The 23,007-nt window shown below is 41.9% G+C and overlaps 1 protein-coding gene across 1 annotated transcript; it reads right to left on the bottom strand.

Moving 5' to 3' along the window:
• Positions 1-1,079: 1,079 nt before the first annotated feature.
• On the bottom strand, positions 1,080-22,666 carry snx13 (sorting nexin 13). Its single transcript, XM_085446123.1, has 25 exons — positions 22,509-22,666; positions 13,955-14,067; positions 13,731-13,833; positions 13,509-13,598; positions 9,922-10,043; positions 9,695-9,813; positions 9,484-9,588; positions 9,303-9,391; positions 8,990-9,073; positions 8,738-8,876; positions 8,502-8,590; positions 8,262-8,361; positions 5,949-6,142; positions 5,647-5,751; positions 5,382-5,552; positions 5,223-5,292; positions 4,527-4,669; positions 4,093-4,200; positions 3,887-3,997; positions 3,498-3,659; positions 3,326-3,397; positions 2,904-3,049; positions 2,722-2,790; positions 2,527-2,639; positions 1,080-1,429 (listed from the first exon to the last, which is right to left on the bottom strand). The coding sequence occupies exons 1-25, from the start codon at positions 22,518-22,520 to the stop codon at positions 1,194-1,196; spliced, it is 2,865 nt and encodes a 954-aa protein (XP_085302249.1). The 5' UTR covers positions 22,521-22,666; the 3' UTR covers positions 1,080-1,193.
• Between the last annotated feature and the right edge of the window lie 341 nt (positions 22,667-23,007).

Here is a 23,007-nt window from a genome sequence, read left to right as displayed (position 1 = left end):
GTGAAGGAGAGCTACCTCTAGCGTGCATCTCTTGATCAGTGTACACTGTATATAGACTTAAGGCTGGTTCCCCTAGCTCACACTGGCACAGTTTCTGACAGAAGAGGGTTGCATCTTTGTGCTAACCACACACGCACGCACGCACGCACGCACGCACACACACACACACACACAGACTTCTGCTCAAGCCAGATACAGAACAGACCAGAGAGTACATTCTTGAATAGTTCCTGACAATAACACACCTCAGTGTGTCGTCACAGCCTCACCTTAAGGGTCATTAAAGGTCAACGTTGCATTCTTTTTCTTTGCGTGATATGAAACACAGTAATGTTTCCCCAATGTCAGAACAGTACACACACATACGAACAGCATGAGCTTTGGTTGCTGCAGGATATGAGAGTAGCATTAAAAAGGGTTCTTTGATTGGATGATCGAGGGAAGTACAGGTGATCTAAGACTTGAGAGAGAGAGAGAGAGAAAGGGTGGAAGAAAGTCAAGACAAGCACTGAGGCTGAGGAGAGAAAAAAAAAGGATATTTGTCACATTTTAAAAACAGCGGCTCTTAAACCCAGTGCAATCGACGTTTTTTGGTTGCGAAAACACAGTTTGCAAGTGATTTTTGCAGCTTAGATGTCTACAGCATGAGGGTGGGTTTGATTACAGCTGTGCGGCCACTTCGCTGACGTGGAGGAGGACCGCACTGGCCAACAGATAGAAGCAGGAAGGTAAGGCAAGGTGTGGGTCTAATGCTATTGAGTCCTGCAGTTTAAAAACAACGATACCTGTGGTTGGGCTCTCTGGACCATGATAAAGCAGCATCAGCTGGCCCAGAATGACGCTCAACACAACAACAACAAAAAAAGTCTCAAATGGAGCAGGGGAACTAAAAAGAAAACACAGCCAAGTTCAGTCTTGGTGCAAATTATGAGATTTGTGTTTGCGCGTGTGTCCAAGTGTTACACATCCTTCGTTTCTGTCTTGACAGAAATAATCAGCCAGATAAAATAGAGTGATTTCACCTTCAGCAATGTGTGAGGGAAGAGGAAGGGCAGAATTCTCTCTCTCTCTCTCTCTCACACACACACCCCTCAACAACAGTCATATCAATCCCCACCACTGCCACTCACATCCTCAGCTCTCAAGTCTGTGTATCTTATCGGCCCTTGTCCTGCTGCCTCTGTCCTCTCCTGTCACCTCTTGAGGGAGGTGGATTTCAGTTTCTGGTTGTATCTATGGATGCGTGGCGAACGGGAGTGCAGCTTGACAAAGAGCTCGGGGAATTTGTACTGAGGGAACATGGTCTCCAGGAAGCCCTCCAGGAAAACGTAGACTAGGCGACGGTTCATGGGTTGGTACTGAAACATGTCAAAGACGCGGAGGATGCCCTTCCTCGTGGTATCGGCTCCGATGATGTGCTTCAGCTCATCTGAGGAAGAAGGGGGAGGGAGACGTAGATATCAGCAGCGTGAACAAGTTTGGTTCTGTCAGAGGTTACTTCCTGTTAAAACTGTGTCTTTCCTTCCCACTGTCACCAAATGCTTGCTCAGGGGGAGTTTTCTGTTGTTTTTTATTGTTCTCTCTAACGCTTCAGCATCTTTACTTTTAAGGCGACAGGTATTTGGCGCTTAATAATTAAAACTGAATGAAATTGATTTTTTTGTATGAGTTTACAGCACTGCAAAGAATTCCACCTTTCCTTTGGTTCGCATTAATATTACTGGAATTTTTAGTCTGACAGCAGAAACAAAGTAAAGATATGGCACTAAAGAAAAGTGAGCATGAGTCATACAGATGTCCTCACTGCACCGCATTAGGGCTTGGCTACCTTCACATAGACACCTGATAATACAGCCTCTCAATTCTTGTATTTTCTGTGTACAAATATATTTCTAGCTCTGTGCTTTATCAGAGGTGCAAACCATCAAGGAAAGTGTGTAACTGGCAAAAATGGTCTAGTTTGATGTCACCCTTTCAGTTTTCCAATATGCTTTCTCTGCCTCATTCTAGTGCGCTGACTCATAATTAGCTTATTGAACAAATGATGGTTAAACAGCATTTATACCGCCTGGACACAAGAGGGGGGCAGTGAGTTCATTTCAGTCATTTCTTAAAAGCAGACTTGGACAAATCATACAGAGGTCAGTCTCTGGGTGGTTCTCACTAACTTACTCCAGATTCACTCCTAAACTAGAATACTATTGTGCTGTACTTCAATCGTTTCTTCACACATACCAGATATCGTCTTACATCGAAATTGTTTGTCATAGTTTGGAGTGGTAGTACACAGAAAAGCAGTGGATTAAACCCCTTTATTAAAAAGCTGTTGGTGACACCCAGAAAGATGTCACAGATTCCTCCCTCCTCACAGCTTTTACTTCCATATTCAGTGGGACAAGCAGGGACTGAGAACTGCTTTTCATTTTAAGTATGAATGCTTCAAAGATAATGAGTAAGTAGATGTGGTTGTCTCTATTTATGGCTAGGTGCTAGCTTTATAAAGTGTGAGTGTGTGTGTGTTTTCACCTGGCATGATTCCCAGAAGGCTGGTTTTGGCAGCTACTCGTGTCCTCATGCGGATGTTCTTGTCCCGGCGGGGCGGGGTCTCAGCTAGAATACCATTGGGCCAGTAGGAATCCCTGTTCGGAGGCGGAGCACTAAAAGTTATACAGTACTCCTCTGACTAATCAGAGGTCTTTAAAACAAAAGGCGATGAGTTACCTGAACCTCTTGACGTAATCTGCCACCTGCTCTGGTGACGTCAGGTAGTCCACATGATCTACGATTTTCCTACAGAAAGAAGCAAACTTTAAATATTTCAAACTACTATTTGTATAAGTGATAACATTTTCCCACCTTTAACTGTATGTCAGTCTTTTTTGCAGGTTTAATGTGACACTCACCTGTTGATTGTGTCCCCATATGTGGCCCTGATGAGTTGCTGCAGAAGGTTCTTAATATTCCTGCGCAGCCACTGGTTCTTCTCTTTGAGATCAAACACCTCGTCCATCAGCAGCAGCATTACCCGGAGTGGGATATTATCATCCACCTGGAAGCAGTTTAATTTAAAGCACGGTTAAAGGAATGAAACAGCAGCACACTGACTCACATCAGAGACTTTTGCAGAGACATGTCAACGCAAAGAATGCTGAATTAAAATCTACAGGGTTATTCCTAACAGCAAAGATAATGGCAGAAGGATAAAAGCTTTTCAAATCCTCATTTTAGTGGGAACTTTTTAAGCAGTTTCTCATCACATTTAACTGATGAGCCGATGTTTGTACTCTGAGGCATTTCAAGAAAACTTTGGAAGGACTTTGCTCACATTGTCATCGAGCTGAGCAGAGACTCGACAGTGCTCAGGGTCGATTTCAGACTTGGGGAGGATTGGAGGCACCTGGGAAAATCAGAGGTTAGATTAACGACTACAGAGGATCAAGCGAAGCCCGTGCTTCACAACGTTAACTCAAAACACTTGCAGTATTAAACGGTTCTACCTTCAGTATGGATTGTTTGATATCCTGACCCAGTTTTTCTGACATGCGGCCCATGTTATCGGAGACTTTGGTCACTCCCTCTGCTAAACTGTCTGGGAAGGCTTTTACTGCATTGGACACGTTTCTCATGGAGCTCCGCAGAGGGTTCACAAATGTGTCTATCTGATGGGGGAATAAAACAAAAGCAGAAAATGTACTTTATAGACAAAATGCCAGTCACATGGTGAATAAACAGCTGATCAGTAATGAATGATTCTCCAACATACTAAAACGTTATAACACAATATCTACATATAACATCTACTATAATATATGTAGTAATTAAAATAAAAAACAAAAAAAACTGCACAACAGTTAAACAGGTATTTGCATTTGAGAAAAGGAAATACCTTCCGTGCAAACTCTCCTTTGCCCTTGCTATAGGCCTTGTTCTCTAGGAAGTCATACACGTAAGGGATCAGAGTTGGGCAGGCCTTCACCATCTCTGGGTTCAGCAGCAACTGCAACAAATGCGCACCAAGAACTATTAATGGAAGGAAAAATGCATGACAATAAAAAAGAATAACATATATAAACTATCACATAACAACATTACCTGTAGGTAAGCATTGAGGTCTTTTTTTCTCTTCTCCAAGAAGTCTCTGTCCATGTTATTGAAGGTCTTCTTTCCTGGCAGCTTGAGGATTGATGCCAGGTTCTCAAACTAAAGCAGAGCAAGATTACAAACTGAGACTCAGAAGAAGAAAATGCAGCTGATGACTTTCCCTTATTTTCTGTCACGTTTACATTTATCGTAACAATGTTGGATGCCAGGCCAAAGTTTCTATGATAGAAATAATGAGGTCAGTGTGTCTATAAGTAATTCCAGTGAGTCTGACGTTTAGGCTCACAAACTTGCCTCCAACATTTTTTTTCTCTTGTGCCGTCAATATGGCGATACGGTCACGTCAGCCACCAGGCACCACCGGCCTTTGTTTTTTACTTTAAACCGTGTAAAAGTGGTGTAATAGAGTTAAGTCCCACACACACCTGTTCAGTGATTCTCATATGGAAGTCATGGAAGTCTGAGTAGCGGCGGTAGGTCTTCCAGGCATCCTCACTGCCATCTTGGTTGCGTCTAACCACAGTGATGGTGTACAGTGCGTAGGTCTTACCGTGGTCATTGCACACCCCTGCAGCACCCCAGAAGCCGGGGAGACAAGCATCAGCTACCCGATCCGGTAATACATCCAACATAGGGAATTGGAAAATGGGGGATGGGTTGAAAAGAGCAGCGGAAAGACAGGAAGTGGGCAAAAGGGAAGTGTTGCAGGTGTAATATAGGGCAGTAAAAGAGCAAGCAGAGGGGAAAAGTGTGTATGAATGGGATAAAAGGGAGGAAAAGTGTAACAGAATGGCAGGAAAGGTGAGGGAGAGAGGGAGGGAGGGAGGGAGGGAGGGAGGGAGAGAGGGAGGGAGGGAGGGAGGGAGGGAGGAGGGGAAAAAGGAAAAACAGAAAAGTAGTGAAGGTAATGGAGTGATAGAAATAAAGAATACTGGAACAATGTGGCACGAAACAGCAGGCACATGCAGATGAAACGAGCTTAGAAGTGAAATGCTGATAGAAAACATGCAGGGAAGGACTAAAAGGAAGTAACAGATACCCAATATCCAAAAGAAAAATCACACACACACACAATTCAACATGTTAGAAGAATATAAAACTAAACCACTCGGTTGGCGTACCTGTGTCAGAGATGAAGGCATGAAGGTGCATAGATTCATCATGGCAGGAATTGGGCAAGTCATCCAAAGACTGAAATCACAGGAAACAAATCATCATAAACTAATAATAATAAACAGCACAGACAGATAACCCATAAATATTAAATGAAAAGGACTCACTAGGTTTATGCTTCCTGTTGGAGAACCATTAAAGGACTCTCCATCACCATCGTCAGACCCTCGGTAGCTTGGCTCTTTCAACATGTCCAGCTCTGCAAGCATGCGGACATAGAGAGGGCTCTGCTTGAAGGACGGGTAATACCGCTCATCGCGTAGCATCATGTCATACACCTGTTGTAAAGTACAAGCAGTAGTATTTGTTAGACTGGGAGGGAAAATGCAGCGCAAGCAGGAAAAAAAAACAAAAACAAAGGGAGGGGGGAACCTTTCTCTGGATTTCATCAAATATCTCTGGCGTGGGGTCGTCTTTCCGTAGCTTCTCCCCAAGCCTTGTTAGTGATGCCTCGTCCACCTGCACCCTGGGGGACGCCTGTTAGAGCAGACAGAGCAAAGAGGTTAACTTTTCACATTTATAACTACAGAAATGAAAGACAGCTCTTTAAATTTATCTATAAATAAACGTCCCTGTTTCTAAAAGAGAAGTTCAGACACTGTGTAAAATATAGCTGAAATGAGTCTGGCTTAAAATATCGGAGGAGGCTGTGGATGCATGACATTTTCAGCTACCTTGTCAGAGAGGTATTGTTCATAGACACCCAGTGCAGCTGCCTTCAGCAGCCCTTTAGTGTCACTAGGCTGCTTCTTGCCGTCCTTCTGCCAGCTCTGCATGGCCTCCAGCTGCTGCTGCGCCGTCACCCTGTATCCCTCCACTGTGAGCCAGAAGAACAGCTCGGCCTGGGCCCCCGCTGCCTGCATGAAGTCTGGGTCAACAGACAGACAGCATTTAGTCTCCTAAATCATATGATGCATATGATATACTCACAGGTGTCTGCTTACGATTAAGACTCTGGCTACACATACATACACGGCAATCACGGCCAGTAAGTTTTATACTCAGTATTTTTGGCAGCCTCTGGTTTCTGGCAGCCTCATTTCTAAAGATCAAGTTATGATATCAAACTTCTACTTGTTTAGTTTTGAGTTTTGCTTTGATCTATGTACAAAAATGTTACACGGCATTTGAAAACCAAGCTATAGCACAAAATGTCTTTCCCTCAAAATTTCTAGATTACTCATAGCTGAGTGTTTGCTGATTGAGCATTTGGGGCAAAAAAGGCGAGTGATTTATTGACAGTTTATGGATCGGACACTGATCAATTGTCAGACAGTTCTAAGAGACATTTGGAGACGGTGAAGTTATGATATTGGAGATATTGGAGAGTCCAACTGTTTAGAATTGCAGCATTGCTTGGCTGTTTTTGTGCACAGGTGGGATTTTCATTCTGACTTTTCCTATGCTGTGTCACAAATTAAAACATTTTAGGCAGCATAAACGTTAGCATGCTTTTGTTTTTGTTTCTTGGTGCAGCCAAGATCTCAGCTGAAGTCTAGAGTAGGGATGGGTATCATTTAGGTTTTATCCGATACCGGTGCCAAACCGCTACTTTTGAAACGGTGCCGGTGCGTAAACCGGTGCTTAAAGAATGGAGAACACAAACTTTGTCCAAAAACCTCTCATGTTTAACTGTTTTCCACTTTTTCTTTGGTCATTTTAGCCTTTTTTGCCAGGGTGAAGGGAGCATCTGCCATCAAACAGGAAGACAGCCGCATGTAACTACGACGGTGTTTGCTAGTTCACCTTACGTGCATTAATTTAATAACGTGGTTAGCCTACTCAACGTAAATTACACACGAACAACATTAAGCTACTCACGCAGAGAAGAACGGCTGCTGCTGCCATCATCATCCGTCATCATTTCTGCTACACTGACAGGGCTAGGGGCCAGGACTCTCCTCTTCGGGTTTTTGGGGGATGTTGCTAACTCCGGGTCCGATAACAGGCACCACACCCGCACTCGGTGTGAGGTCTTTCAGCAAGGTATCAAATACGGTGCATTTCTCGACTTTTAAAAAAACGCTATGCGTCGCCAGGTGTTTCATCAGATTCCAGGTGATACTGTGCAAAGGAGGTAACATCTTAAAGCACTTGTTGCAGGCTGCTGAGTTTGCATCTTTTGCTGTGAAGTACAGCCAGACTTTTGACCGCTTCGCCTTGGGCATTTTTAATCTGTAGCTCTGCTCTAAGAGAACGTACGTACCTGGGCCCGCCTACTATCCTTGGAAAGGTAAAATGATTGGCTAGAATCCAAAGTGTATGACATCTCAGGAAAAAAAAAAGCACCGAAATAAAGCACTGAAATGTGCGCTGCTTTTCGGTCTGGTTACTACCGTTTATGTCAGAACCGAGGTGACCGTGCATTTGCCTTGGCTGCACCCGATTTGTGGAATAACCTTCCTATTGCCATCCGCGCATCCGATTCTATCCAATCATTGAAATCATGGTTAAAAACCTTTGTATTTAACCTTGCCTTTCCTGCTCGTTAATGCCTGTATCTGATTCCTACACTTACTCTATTTTCCCTTTTATACATATCTTTTATGGCTTTGTGCTTTTAACATGTTTTTACTTGATATGCATTTTATGCTATTTTTGTGTGTTAGTGACATTGACCTGTTAGCACATTTGGTACTTTGTTATGGTCTTATAGTATTTATGTTTTATTTTCTTTTATGTGAAGCACTTTGGTATATCGTTGGTTTTTAAATGTGCTCTATAAATAAAGTTGTATTGTATTGTATTGTTTTTGTCATTATGTTTAGGCTAATGGGAATTCTCCAACCTTTAAAGATTCTCACACCGACATAAGCGACAGCAAAAGAGCATGTCTAAAAAAAAAAACAGAGGCTGGAGTCCTACACTAAAGCCCTAACATTCATGTGTTAGGGCTTTAAAAAACATATGATTAACAGAAAAGTTCAGAGTTATAACTACAGTGACCTTTGGCGTCTATGTGATACGTGAGGTGTTGATGCACTTACCCATGAAGAACTGCAGGGCTATGTTGTGGACGAGGATGTGATCCAGCGGGATGACACACAGCTTTCCAAAGTTGGCTGCCAGCTTAAAGGCATCAACCTCCTACACAACACAGGAACCGAATAAGTAAAGAAGAAGACAGCAAAGCATTAACATAACCAACGCGGACTTTGAGCAAAACCAGCTGACACCTGTGCAGACAAGGCTGTGCGATGCATGTTTACTCCCCTCCAGTTTCTCACCTTGCCAGACTGCAGTCTCTGGATCCTGGTCTCACACACCTTCTTCACAAACAGAAGACTGTTGATCTGGTTCTTGATCACGTTAATGTCTGAAGGACAGAGAAACAAAAAGCCATCAGGGCAGAAGAGGAAAGCAGTGTGCTGTTTCAATTAACATTCTGTAGTTACTGAATGAAAACAATCAGTTTTGAGTGTGTGTGTCTGATGCAAATGGAAAGAAAAAAGCGAGCGCCCACCGTCTCCAGCAGTGTCCAGGGAGCGGAGAAACTGCAGCTCCTCCAGCACCTTGTCTCTAACGGCCTCCAGCTCAGCAGGCTTATCTGTTAACTTCAGGATGTTCATGAAGGCTTCATAGTTACAGCTGTTATCCCGGATCTACACATAAAACAGGACATACAGCTACAAACACCAGCACCAAATCTCATTTGGTCTCCCAACCCTTAAATTAAACTGTTTCTTGGACAGTTTGGGGTGGTGTTAAACCTCACCATCCATATGACAAACTGGTTGATGTAGTCTGGGTCACTCAGCTGGTTGATCAAAGGAAGCAGCACACCACGCGCTAGCACCTCCTAAAAAACACACCACAGTGTATTTCCAGGCATGCTCGCTGTAATTTACACTACAAACATGTCACTGTACAGCACATTCAGGGGGATGCCGTGGCGGCCTGGCAACCAACATGGCAGCATTTGGCATGTGGCTTTTTTGTGATGAACACACAAACACTGGTTAATGGCATACATATGCATTTTTTATCTCTTATTTGCACCTCACACTAGTTTTTTTTCATGCACTCACCCTTAGGAAGTATCTCATATTCTTATTGTGGAAGTCTCCAGGAGGTAGTAACAGGTACAGAAGCAATTCACACAAGTCCCGAAGAAACCCTGACACACACATGCAGAACAGGGTTACAAGCTAGAACAAAAAAGTTCCTCATAACTGTGAAATGTAAGGCCAGAAACAGAGGCGTGTTTACCTTCTTCATCTTTGTGTGAGGTGCACACAACATCTCGACAAATCTTCCTTTCCATCTCCACCTCAGCCTCAAAGAAAGACTCCATCAGATCATCTGTTATGTCCCCTGTTCAGAAATCACTATTTAGTTACAGTCGTCACTATTCTTAAAACAGCTCTCAAGACATGGCAAACACGTTAATAAGTGCAGGGAGTGTGATGTATGCACGTACTTAGTTTGTCTTCTCTGTCACCGAGGCGATCCTGGGCTTTTCTGAAAACACGTAAATGTGTGGCAAAGTCGTCCACCAGGCGAGTGGTGAAGTAAGGCTGCCAGTCCACCTCTTTGGACCTTTGCATACAAATATACACAAAATATAGATTGCTTGATTTTTTGCTAAATATATTAGACATATAATGCGTTTGAGTGTGTGTGTGTGTGTGTGTGTGTGTGTGTTACCGTGTGGAGAACTGGACAAGGGCATTTTGCAGCGTCTGTCTGATCTCTAGTAAGAAGGACTCATCTTCACTCAGGGTGTAGTACCAGTATTGGATGTAGTCTCTCAGTGCAAACTGGATCACCTAAAGAGACATAAGGAAAAAGTGAGGAGTTAGGCAAAATTCTGTAAAGACAATTCAGACTGAGTGAAGTGAGAACTAGAGAGAGGGATCTGACTGAATTGTCAACACAAACCTGGATAACCCTCTGATTCATCGAACAAACATGGAAGTAGATAAGAACAGTGATTAAAAGTCAAAATGCCAAGGTGACCATTTTAATCACATTTTCTGAAATAATCTCCACTGATAAACTGCCGGTAAGCAGAAATCTCACGACAGCTCAATTACACAGGAGCTGAGTAAACAGGAAGCAGAGGGCTGGCTGTTTGTGCAAAACATTACAGAGACACAACATTAATGGAAGACTGAAGACTTCTTTGTTTAATTCAAAAATGAGATGAAAGTGTTACTGTAAGTATAGGGCTCGGGATTATACTCTCTTAAGGATGCACAGATGGGAGTACATGGATACAGATACAGTTTTATTCACCCTTTGATGACAATATCTATGCCACTTGAACTCAAACAGACCACATTACCCCCTCAGTTGGTAGAAAACAGGGCTTTGGTGGTATAAAAGAGATTGGGAGAGACTGCAATGTGAATAACTGTATATATTGCTACAGTAAAGGGAACAAGCAGTCATGTGCAAAAGGTAATTTTCACAGCTGCCAAAAACTAAGTACAACTTTACTGCTTTCATAGCTATTGAGGGTCAGTAACACCCAGGTGCTGCTAATCAAGTGCCATGTGAGGCAACAAGGCTTAGGCTTGCAAAGTTGGATCTGAACAAACCACAAGACTTCTGGAACAATGTGCTTTGAACAGCCCAGACCAAAGTGGAGACATTTGGCCCCGAAAACCAAATACAGCAAATCAGCACAAACACTTCATACCATGTGTCAGCACAGTGGTGGAGGGGTGATGATATTGGCTTGTTTTGCAGCCACTAAGTCGACCGTGAACTCCTCTGCATGCCCAAGTATTCTGGTTAAAGGTGTCATCTGTCCAACAACTAAGCCACTTAAGCCTGGATCAAACTGGGTCATGCAACAGGACAGAAAGTCAGAGAAAGTCCAAACCTCAACCTGACCGATAAGATCAAACACTAAAATTCCTTGATGACACGATTGTCTGCGAAATCATTTACCAAAAAAAAAAAAAAAAAAGGACACCAATTCTGCAATAAAACACAAACCAGGACTTTTCTAACTAAAACTACACCAGCAATGTTTCTGACTGGAGCCGTGGATGCCAAGTATAAACCACGTAAAAAGTTACAGGTTTTAAAACGAAAGGGTGTGGAAGTCCCATCAGCTGAAGCTACAATATGAATCAGTGCAATACAGGATGAGAGGGAGCTGTGACTAATGAAAAAAGTGCTTATGTGAGCACATACAAGAGGGAAAAAAATGCCCAGACAATGTGTCAGAAAATAGTGACCACACATTTATTTCAGGGCGCAAGATTCAGCATTGTGCGACTTTACATTTCTCTGTGCAAGATCTCAAGGTTCACATGGAACTGAAAAGATAAATGAGAATTCCTAGAAACGGGCAAGGGGAGAGGAGATGCCATGCTAGAGCCGTTAGCGTCATCTGACCGGCACTAACTGCTGTGTCTGCACTTAACTCTGCCGGCCACACCGCTTTGCTGAGGACGTGCTAAAAAGTTTTCTGCTGCAAGTGTGGTAATCACAGAGCGGCATGGAAAGAGAAACTGACTAATAAACACAAGCCACAAAGTCGTTCTTTCCATTCTGCAATGCTTGCATAGGAACCATCAGTTAGACGATCAACTTGCAAATGTGTCAAGATGAGTTTAAAAAAAAAAAAAAAGCAGTACAAACACTGTTGCATCACATGTCTCACATGTCACAGTCTGCAATGTCCACAGTTTACAAAGGACAAATTACACAAAGAGCTTTGGTGTAATCGTACAGAGTTTCCAATGATGTCAGACTAGTTGTCTAATAAAACAATAAAAAGAATCTCACTGTGAAAAAGTCACTGTGTGACAGATGTAAGGATTTTTATATAAAAACTGGGGAAATAAAGACAAAACATTGCAAGCTGTGCCAGAAAATAAACGTTTAACAACACCGGAGGAGCTTCATTCTGCTTAATGTGAAGAATGCCGCTGGAAACATGTACCACCAACATGGTTTCTATTACAAAGCACGACACTGGTACACAAAATAATTTAATTAAGTCATTTTATAATTGAATCATGTCACATTTTCCTGCTTTTGGCATGTTGGAAAAATGAATTTTGCTCTGACAAAACAATACATCACAAGAAAGACACAGAGCTCACAGAAGAAAACACCTGAAATGCAGACGTTACTGGGTCATGCAGTGTTTGACAGCCAGTACTTCTCTCTGATGCCATTAAGTCACTGACCTGGGCCAGCTGAGCTGATGGGTCAGACAGAGATTTAAAGTCTGGAGTATTAGCATTTGTCAGGCAGGGACCTTCTCTAAGCTTCTCCCTGTAGCTGCTGTCCCATTATCACAAGTGCACTGCCCACTCTTAGCTGGGTGGGCACTGATTAAACCTCTCTTAAACCCACATTAGCTAAAACTTTTTATTGTAAATGTCTGAATGTTAAACAAGTAAAAAAAAGTGTTCTACCATAATTCTTTCAGTTTCCTGTAACTGCCTTTGGGCTAATTTGTATGTAATTCCTTATAATGATTTTTGACACTTAGTCTCACTCAGGTAATAATAGGCCCTTTTTTTAGTGGGCTGGAGACATTAATGTAATGAGCTGAGCCAAAAATGTGACATCAACAGACTGAATGGAGTGGCGTCACTGCATGAATCATGACTCCTTCACAAGAATCAAACCTGGCACTGAGGAATATGGACATGCATGCCGCCTCCTTGGCTCTCTAATTTTAGGAAGTCTGACAAAAAGCCATACACCGAGCAGCACGTATAACATCTTCATGTATTCCGTTTTTGTGTAATTATCAAATGACATCGCAGGATGTTTGGGCCACCTTGCTGTAACAACTCTACCTACATTGAGGTGGTACTCAAATTTAATAGAAAATAACCAAAACTGAGTAGAGCAAAGTCCAGCAGTGTTGAGTAGATGCTAGTGGAAAAGAAGCTTTAATGATCATGAGTGTCATTTTCTGAAGTTAGACCCAGCTCCTTTAAAGGCAGTGCTATCAAGGCATTACAAGTAATATAAAATTTTGAATTTAGAAAATAATACTTATCAAAACTCAACCAATTTCTTGCAAATTATTAGCTAATCATCTTATAAAATGTAAACATGCACTTGCTGTGGTAGTGACATGATGAAAGGGGCAAGGTGTGCTTATAAAGAAATGAATACAATTAGTACTGACACAGAGCTTTGGCCATGTGTTGTATGCCATACGATAAAACTGGTCATCTATGCTTCCCTACCTATGAAACACATGTACAGGGAATCACAAGACCTATCACAAAGACAGGCACATAAACACACACCTGCTGTAGTGGTTCATCTATGAAACTCGAGCCTGTGAGTCTTCTGTCAATTTTTATAGGCTTCATCTCCAGCTTCATCTCATCCAACGTCTGAAAGAGACAAAACATAACCCACAGTGAGACAGGAGTAAAGTAATCAGAGAAAACTTTAGTGACCTCCGTGACATCTGGCAGGCCGGGTCATCTGTTTGCACAGGCGAGGTCGAAGTGCGTGTATTTTACCTTCAGTATACCAATTTGTGTGGGTGGTAAGTACGAGTGCTCGCACTTTTCCAGGTGTTTCTCCGAGTTAATCTTTCCATAAAGCAAAGTGACCGCAAAGCCCCTGCAAAACAGAAATGTAATTTAGAAATCAGCAAAAAACTTATGAGCCAAGCTCCTGATGTGTTGTGGTTAACTGTGAAGCTTAAAGAGGTTAGATTGGCTTCAAACGTCTCACTGCTCACCCTCCAATGAAGCAGAAGATATAAAAGGCCAGGTAGAATATGGCAAAGGGTCCAAAAGTGACGAGGAACAGCACAACTCCAAGACCCCCCCATCCCCAGATGGACAGACTGGCCTGAAACACACAAGACAAAAAAAAACACATACTCAATACACAATTCAATTCACCCCATACTCAGCTAGACTGATGATAATATTCTATAAATACATATAATGACCATTAATGGTCCTCCACAGAGCAGAGGGGAGGGAGATGTCTGCGCAGGAAGACATTACATAAAAGAGTGTCAGACAGAAACTGTGTGTGTGTATAATCCTGTACAATCACATCCTATGGTGTTCCTGTTGTTGTCAGTACAGGAAACAGAGCTCGTTTCAACCCTTTTCCAGCTCCAACTTTAGCCCATAGTTACTTGAGTATCTCCTTTTTTAGCCTTATCATATTAACAGGTACAGAAGAAGCTTTTTAAAAAACAAAACAAATGAAAACACAAGCTATACTGATAAGTTATGTCCCCTAAGTGTATGCTTAAGGTCATGATAGCAGGTATGAAACCTCAGGAGGGGTCTGCTGCACATATTAAACCAGGCCGCGGCACCTTAGAAAATAGCTGTGAATGTGTTGTTATGAGTTACAGCTGCTTATACAAGGATCCTTAAATGTTCAAGGAAAAAAAAGCCTTCAAAAATGTTCTCACTGTGAAGCCATCAGATAGAGTCACTGACAGGCATCACGATCAGTGGTGATGATCTTCGGCTGCCTTACGTTCATGTTAGAGTTCCTTAGATAAACAAATCCTGTGACGGAGCCAGAGAGGAGCACACAGAGCTTCCTTTGGACACTGAGACATTGTTCTCACTGTTACAGTCGACTGCCACCAGTCGGATGACACACATTAGACTAGCTGCCAACAGTGTCACATCCATAAACAGAGGCCAGTCAGTTTACTGTGTAGATACAGAGCTAGACTAATTAGTAGGGCTGTTCGATATAACGATATATATCGGATGACGTTATAAAAACATCTATCGTTTCATTTTATGCTATCGTTTGTTTCGTGGTGTCGCAAAATAAACTGTTTACCGCAATGTTTTTCATTGTTTTGATTGTCACTGTAGTGGCTATATTAATTTCTTAAAGTTCTCTCTTTCGCTCATATTTCATATAACCACACTACGGACAGACAAGCGCCTGTTTTTATGTGTTGTCGTTAGCAACAACGACGGTAAAACCATCGCGTGTCTGCTTGTTTATGTTCCACATAAACCTTTCACAATAAAGCTCAAGATCTTGATGAGACTTTTCAAAATAAACTGAATCACGTGAAAGAGTATGCAGAGTATTTACGGATGAGAAGCAAAAAAGAGCCGTCAGGTGCTGAAAAATAAACCTTAGATTCAAACGTTAGAACAGGCTTTTACGCTGTGTAATAAATACTCACAAAGAAAACGGCAGCCGTTACAACTTATGTCTAAAAATGCATCCTTTAATGCATCGGTTAAAACACTCGACTCCAGGTACACGACGCCCAGCTGGAAACACTTCACGCAAGACGAGCTGCCCGAGATTCACAGAATTTACAAAAAATGTTAAAACTTTGTGATTTATATTGTTATCGGATGACAGATGTCTTATATCGGGATATGAGTTTTGGTCATATCACACAGCCCTACTAATTAGTGCCAAATACTATTAAGGCATATGGACAAATGAAAAGAATAATGAAGAGTAATCTGTGGCTCCACAGACATGCAAATGCACAGTTTTCTTGCTTAACGCTAAAAGATAACTTAGCTATCCAAACATCCATCTTCTTCAGTTCATCCAAGGCCTGGTTCTGGGGGCAGCAGTCCAAGCACAGAAGCCTAGACCTTCAGTTTATCTGGGGGAACACCAAAGTGCTCGGGGGCCACCCGAGAGACATAATCTCTCCAGCGTGTTCTAGGTCTGCCCCAGGGCCTCAGACTTGGAGGTGCCGATTCTCATTCCCGGTGCTTCACACTCAGCTGTAAATTGCTCCAGTGAGAGCTGGAGGCCACCACTTGATAAAGCCAACAGAATCACATCATTTGCGAAAAGCAGAGACGAGATTCTGAGACCACCCAAGTGGAAATCCTCCGCCACTTGACTACGCCATAACAACTATGAACAGAATCGGTGATCTAGATAAATGATGATAAAAGAGGAGTGAACATGTTTGAATTAATGAACCTCAATTTACAGTACTGGCTTAAATGTACACTCTACACTGTAGCCTGATGTGAAAAGTACACATATGAAAGCTATGTTAGGTCTTTCAATAATATCCAGTTACACATTTTGTTACCATTATAATTTAGGAGTAAAAATATGCTATATCTACGGTAAATGGACTGGTTCTTATATTACACTATTCTACTCATCATAGCACTTTACTAATTGACTCATTTACCAATTCACACAATCACTTTTTTCTATGCTCTTTCTATGTAAGTGCTTTCATTCACGCACATTCATTCTCTGACAGACACATTGGAGAGCAACTTGGGGTTAGTATCTTGCCCAAGCATACTGTGCCATGCAAACAAATGCAGGCTGCATGAACACCAACCTTCCGATTAGCAGAAGACCTGCTCTACCACCTGAGCTACAGCCACTGCCCATGAAGACCGTGAGGCACCAATCTGTTTATTAACTTAATTAGCACTGGTGTCACCGGTTTTATGCATTTTAGTTTTAAAACAACGACAACAAAACAAACCGCACAATATTCATTACGTTTGTGACAATTGTAATAGCAGAAGAATACACAAACACCAGCACATTGCCCACTGCAATATTGGCTCGATGGAGGAGTTCAAGACTATAAATCAAGCTTCAAGCTACTGTGGAGGAGCTGCTGTGATGCATTGACAGATTATGACGTTAAGGACCAACAATGGTCAGAGCTATAGGCAATAGAGAGGTATTTTTTCCCCACTGATGCATTACTCAATATCATTCATAATAAATTTAATCTGTCTCGCTATAGTTTGATGTCGCACATGCAGCCCCAGAGCACACAGGTAAGTGTACACACATTATTGCAAGGTGCACTTACGAGGTAATTAGAGGAAACAGGAGGATATTTCAAACTTCAGCCTGACATTTTTGTTTGTATGGCAGAACTCTAATTAAAAATAAGTTAATAAATTAAATTAATAAATTAAAAAGAAAAAGGAAAGAGCCAGTGAATTTTATGACATCAGCGATATGATGTACGACTTGGAGATGGCTGCACTGAAAAAAAAGACAGGAGACCGAACTGCAGGTGGCAGAGTTGAACATGCTAAAATTTTATACAGAGCTGCCAAGCGGGAGGAAAAGAAGAAGATTCCTGCATGCAGTAAAGGAGGACATGCAAAGGTTTGGTGTGACTAAAAAGGATGCTGAGGATAGGGTGAGATGGAAGCAGATTATCTGCTGTGGTGTCCCCACAGGGACAGGCCTGAAGAAGAAGAAGAAAGGGACAGGTATCCTAACATCTGAGTCATGATAGGTTTAAAGACAACTATGAAGCTTCTTTTCATTCAAAGCAAAGTTCCTAGACGCAGGAATGCTCAGTGAGGAGTACAATGTACAACTCTCTTTTTTGTCTACTACAGAGCCCAATATGTTTATGAATGTTTTTCATGTTAAAAAAATGTGAAATATGTACATTTTAGAATGCAATGCCCACTTGCTTCATACAATATCTCTGAATTTATAGATTATGAATTTAAGCAGTCTAATACTGGTTGCTATTGTTCAGATGGGTTTGCTTGCTGACTTGACCTTGTCAGCATGAACGTCTTTATTAAAACTGGCCATAATTGTTTGTCCTGGTCCAGAACTGGAGCAGATAAAACTAGAACAAACACAGCCTCTCAGTTGGATCAGGTTTGAAAAAGCTGATAACGGGCAATTTGAAACAATAACTTCACTAGTACTGGTTCAGATCTTAAAGCAAAGCATTTTTAAAGTCTTACTCTGAAGCACTTTGGACCGCATATGCGCACGAATAGTGTTACATAAGTAAATCTGACTTGAGGTGAACTTGTGACGTCCCTCCTCACCACATCAGCTGAGGCTAGTTTCACAGTAAATAGGATAAATTAAAACCTGAGGCTGATGGCTGTCACTGAGGACCTTCTGACCCTGATGTTGCTTACTCATCAGAGTCAACTAGACAGGCACTGACAGTGTGCAGGCCAAGACATATGGGTCACATTAACAGAACAGCAGGATCTTTGAGAGTGCCTTGGAATAAATGCTGCATACCTGCCTGTCACTTTGTTTACAAATGTGGTTATGGGAGAGGCAGGAAGTATTAGAGGACATTTATATGCAGTGTAATAACCCTGTTGGGTACATGCAGTTCTCCACCCTATATTTCACCCTGTCTTGTACCAAGGGTGACATAATTTCACTATCTCGGTTGCATAAGACATTGCAGTTTTTCTTATTGTTGAAACACCTTAACTGACTACACAAACACAGGAAGGACAATTTCCAACCTTTTCCTCAATTTCTTGCCTCTATTATAAAAAGCACAATTTTGATCTATATGGATGTAAAGAAATCAACTACTGCGAACATTGACTATAATAAAATGTCTCAAACTTATATGAATAAACTGAAGTCCAGGCTGCAGAATGTGTTCAAACTGGCTAGACTAACCCTCTTCCTTAAGTCATAAAGGGCGAGAACAAAGTCACTGATTGCAGGGTTGGGAGGAGAAATAGGGCTGGCCAGCAGAGAGAACCATTATTACAATTTAACTAGGAGTGTAGCAACACAGAGGAATGCTTTTCAGAAAGGTTGCCACAAAATGTGACCATCAAAAACAGATCCACGTGTCCTGATATCTAACACAACCAAGAGAACTATAACATATCAGCCAGAATCCTTTTATCATTTAAAGGAGATCCAAATTAAACCGCCGTGCAAACAAAGAAACAGTCTGAACTGTTGTTCAATTTCCTCCCACACTTACATCACAGGGAACCAAGCAGGTACATTTTCAGGAGAGTTTGAAAACTTTTTGCCAAACCAACAAAGTCATATTTACTACCATAATCTACATCCTCAGCTTGATGGTAGTAAAGAACAATTATAATACATCACCATCACACACGCTAACAGTGTGATGGTGTAGTAGTAACTTATGGATTTTGTTAAAGATTTTTGCTAAACAAGATCCGGGTCCAAAGTTAGCAAAGCTAATGCTTGTGACTAACATCTGAATAAAGGCAGAGTGCAACTAAATTTAGCCCACGGTGGAGGGGCAACCAACTTTCCACTGACTTTGTATTTGGTGAAGGTGCCTCCCTATCAAGTGGCTTCACTAAACTACAGCAGCTTGTCAACACGGAGCCAACATAAGACGTAACTGAAGCTAGCTAGAAGCATTTCATTTGCATTTCAGCTCCTAGATACATATAATATTTATTTGTGTTTTCCTTCCAGCTGGTGCAGAGTGTAAAGTGTTGTGCTTTGTCTATACTAAAATAGGACCAAAACAGGGACATATGTAACTGTACTCACCAGAGCAAACCACAAGCTATGCTGTGCTTACTGCAGCATCCAGCAGTTAGTTAGGCAAATCATCTTATTAATCATCTTAAACATGTTTTTTAATAAATAACACAAAAGGTAAGTAATGTGTACACTTATGAGAAAGAGTGTTTTTAGACGTACTGAAGCATATACAGTCTGATCAATTACACCCTTTAAAATTCTGTGACTCCTGAGAAAGAGACTGAATGTAGTTCAAAAGGGAAATGCAAGTATATGTTTGACGTCAGTGGTGCTAGTAAGCAGCAGTGAATGTGCACGCTATCAGTAGGACTGTGTGATGAGACTGTGGAGGCTTGGCTCTGTAGAAGAGATGATAACTGTGAGTCATTACAGCTTACACAGGGCTTAAAACATGAACCATCTGTTCCAGTGATTAACACCCAAGCCCATCAGGGATCCTCACATCTGAATATCTAGGCAATTCCTTATGCAATACACACTAAACAGACACTCATTAACACAAAAGTGACAGTATTAAAGGCACTGGGCGAGATCACAGATGCAGATGGGCACTGAAGTACCGCTCTCATGCATTTCAAATTGTTAGTGGCTGGATGTTACAGCATGGCTTCAAAGAGAATTTCAGAAGACATGTTTAAAAACATCTGTCAAAACCTGCTTCATCATCCTGAAAGGATGCTCAGGGATAAAAATCATTACCTGTGTGAATATGCTGGCCAAGGATCAAATACAAAAATATAATTGTGGACTTTACTAGGCTTCAAACAAAGACATATTTTTATTTTCTAAACTTTAATATAACCAATTTAATATTTTGAAATGAATCTATATATTTGTGTTTTAATATTTCTTACAAATTTACTTACAAAGAAGTAGAAGACAATCTAGAATTTAAAAGGAGTAAAACACACAGAGGCAGTGTGTTTTGAAGAACGCTCTGGATGCCCTTGACTCCAGGCACATTCAGATATTCACACGTAGCCTCTTATCAGTGTGTCTGAGAATATTTTTTCCCTAACTTTCCACCATGGACGTGCACACACACGCATGAAGAACTACTCAAGGGTGGATATTTCTATTTTTGTGATCAATGTAAGTCCTCAAGTGCTTAGCTGCAAACCCTGGGTAGTGTAGTCATTAGGTGAAAGGTTAACTAGGCCCGTTAAAGCTCTCCTGTGGGAGATCATGCCTGAGAGAGAGAGAAAGTAAATGGGTCTGACTGATCGTGCTGGCCTAATCCACCAGGACCACTGAAATGCAAAGAGCTGCTATATTAACCTTAGGATCAAAAAGGCAGAAGTAGTAATGATGTTAATTTCCAGAGAGGACAAGAAATGTTGTAGTTCACTTCTCTCCAGGATTTGAACTTTATTACAAATTAATAACAGCATACTAATGACCCTGAAAACTGAATGAGCAAATGGTCCAGCTTGTTTTGTCTAGTTCCCCTGAGTTGTGGTTTGATACTGTTATTACCCTGGGGAGGGTAAAATAAGCCACACCCCTCCTCTGTCACAAACAGTGTCCCCAGCTGCTACTTTTCACCTTCCAGTGAGAAGCAGCTCCAGGAAGGCAATAACTGGTTATTTATACTCATTATGTATTCAGCTAGTAGCGATCATCAGGTTGGCAGTAACCCAACTAGAACTGAAACTGTAACACACAACCAATGAGCATGCGGTGGGAACTGAACTTAAGCCTTATCGAGGCGCTGCAGTAATCATGACTGTTAACAACTCCAAATCTGATGAATCATGTGAGCTGCGTCGTGTCTCGGCATGACCTAGACACACTGTACATATATCTGGATGAAAAGACAGGTCTGAACAGAGCTTAATTCATGAGAGCTGTGAGCCTCTTTGGCAGGGAAACAACTTGAACAGCACGTAGAAGGAAGAGGAGATACACTAGTAGGCCTGATGTGACAGCATGCTGGACTTAATATCTACCAAGCTTTGATTAAGGGAGCTTAACGAGGTTTAGCAAGTGCTAAAAAGCACAGAGATAACGCTGTGTGGCTGTGGACGAGCACACGTGCACTCCCATCAAACTCAATATACAAAGGTGAATTGATCAAGTTGTGTAGACAGGCCACTCACTCACAGAAGCAACTGAACTACAAAGGACTACATAAAACAAAGCGATATCTTTCATTGATTTCTTACTAAGGTTACCAGAGACTAACATTTCCAAATAGCAACTAAGCCAACTAAGTGTAACACGTGACTGCCCACCTCACCTGCAGCTCAGATGAGGTGGGCAGTCTGCTCTTTTAGCTGTCCTTTCAGGTCGCTAAACTGGGGGGCATCCCGTGAGATGTAAAAAAAAAAATCTCTGCAACCACTGATCAACAACAATGGCCTTTATTAATATTTCAAGACAAGCCTGCGTTAGGCCGTTTAGATGTGTATGAAAGGAGGGAAGAAGCCGGTATGACTGACAAGCTTATCCACTACATCTCAACTTGACATCAGTCATTAATGCCTGAAAATTGATTTCCCACACCATTCACACTGTCTGCATCTAGGTGTAACAGCGCAACACGTTTATTATCGACATAAATGTTTGCATCCAATGCAGATTGATCAACAGTGGACCGCAACTGCGCCGATACAAAAATGTAACTTTCCTTAGTTAGTCTCTCTAGCCGTCAGCCAATCTAACGCCCAGCTCACCTGTATTCGTTGTAATGTAGAAATTCGTTTGTGAGTATCTTCATTCATAATATAAACGCAGACTACCGACATTGCCTGTGTCGAGCTAATTCCAGCGCAGTGTTGACAGTGCGGATATCCTAAGCCCGTCGTATTAACTTAGCGTTAACGGTGTAATCCCGCGCTGACTGCCACTTATAGCTGACATGCTTTGTGAAAACACAGCGGCAGCGAACAGTCCTCTCTCCCGGCTCCCGTGTTTACCTGCGGGGCTAGGCGCTAGCTGCTCCAAGCTAACTAGCTATGTCAGCCACAAACTACTGTACCAACACGCGCGAGACTTTTTCACGGGAGATAACTTACCTCTGCAAACATCGTCTAAAAGGCTGTAAGTTGCGGCGGCTCTGGCTAACCCCACCACATTGTAACATGCGAAGAGGAGGTGATTTTCTTGGTTAAAATCGGTCGTATTTCCAATCTCCGTACTGTCTTCGGAGCGTCGCCATGTTTGCAAGGTTTACGTCGTGGGTGCCCCGTTTCTGGACGTGGTCACGCCATTGGCTGGGAGGCGATGACGCCACATGCAGCGATAATCACGATTGGCTGACCTAAATAAATTATTAGTTCACAAATTTCTGACAGACTGTACCCAAACTGTAAGTCATTTTCAGCCAATGTTTTTTTTTATCTCTTGTTATCTCGCACCAGGCCTTATGAAATAGAGAAAATAATCATCAAGTTAACAACAGCATTAACAGTTTCCAGTAAATGCAATTACAGCAAGTCGTTGAAGCCTAAAGCATCAGCAGACCATCACACTACCAGCCCTATGATTGACTGTTGACTGTTTTATGTTCTTATT

Source organism: Copadichromis virginalis, linkage group LG22 (assembly GCF_057382275.1).
Source record: "Copadichromis virginalis isolate Kocher_CV1m ecotype Utaka linkage group LG22, C_Virginalis_male_GT1.1, whole genome shotgun sequence".
Taxonomy (NCBI): domain Eukaryota; kingdom Metazoa; phylum Chordata; class Actinopteri; order Cichliformes; family Cichlidae; genus Copadichromis; species Copadichromis virginalis.
The sequence above is the reverse complement of the archived record's forward strand: the minus strand, read 5'-3'. Positions and strand labels throughout refer to the sequence as shown.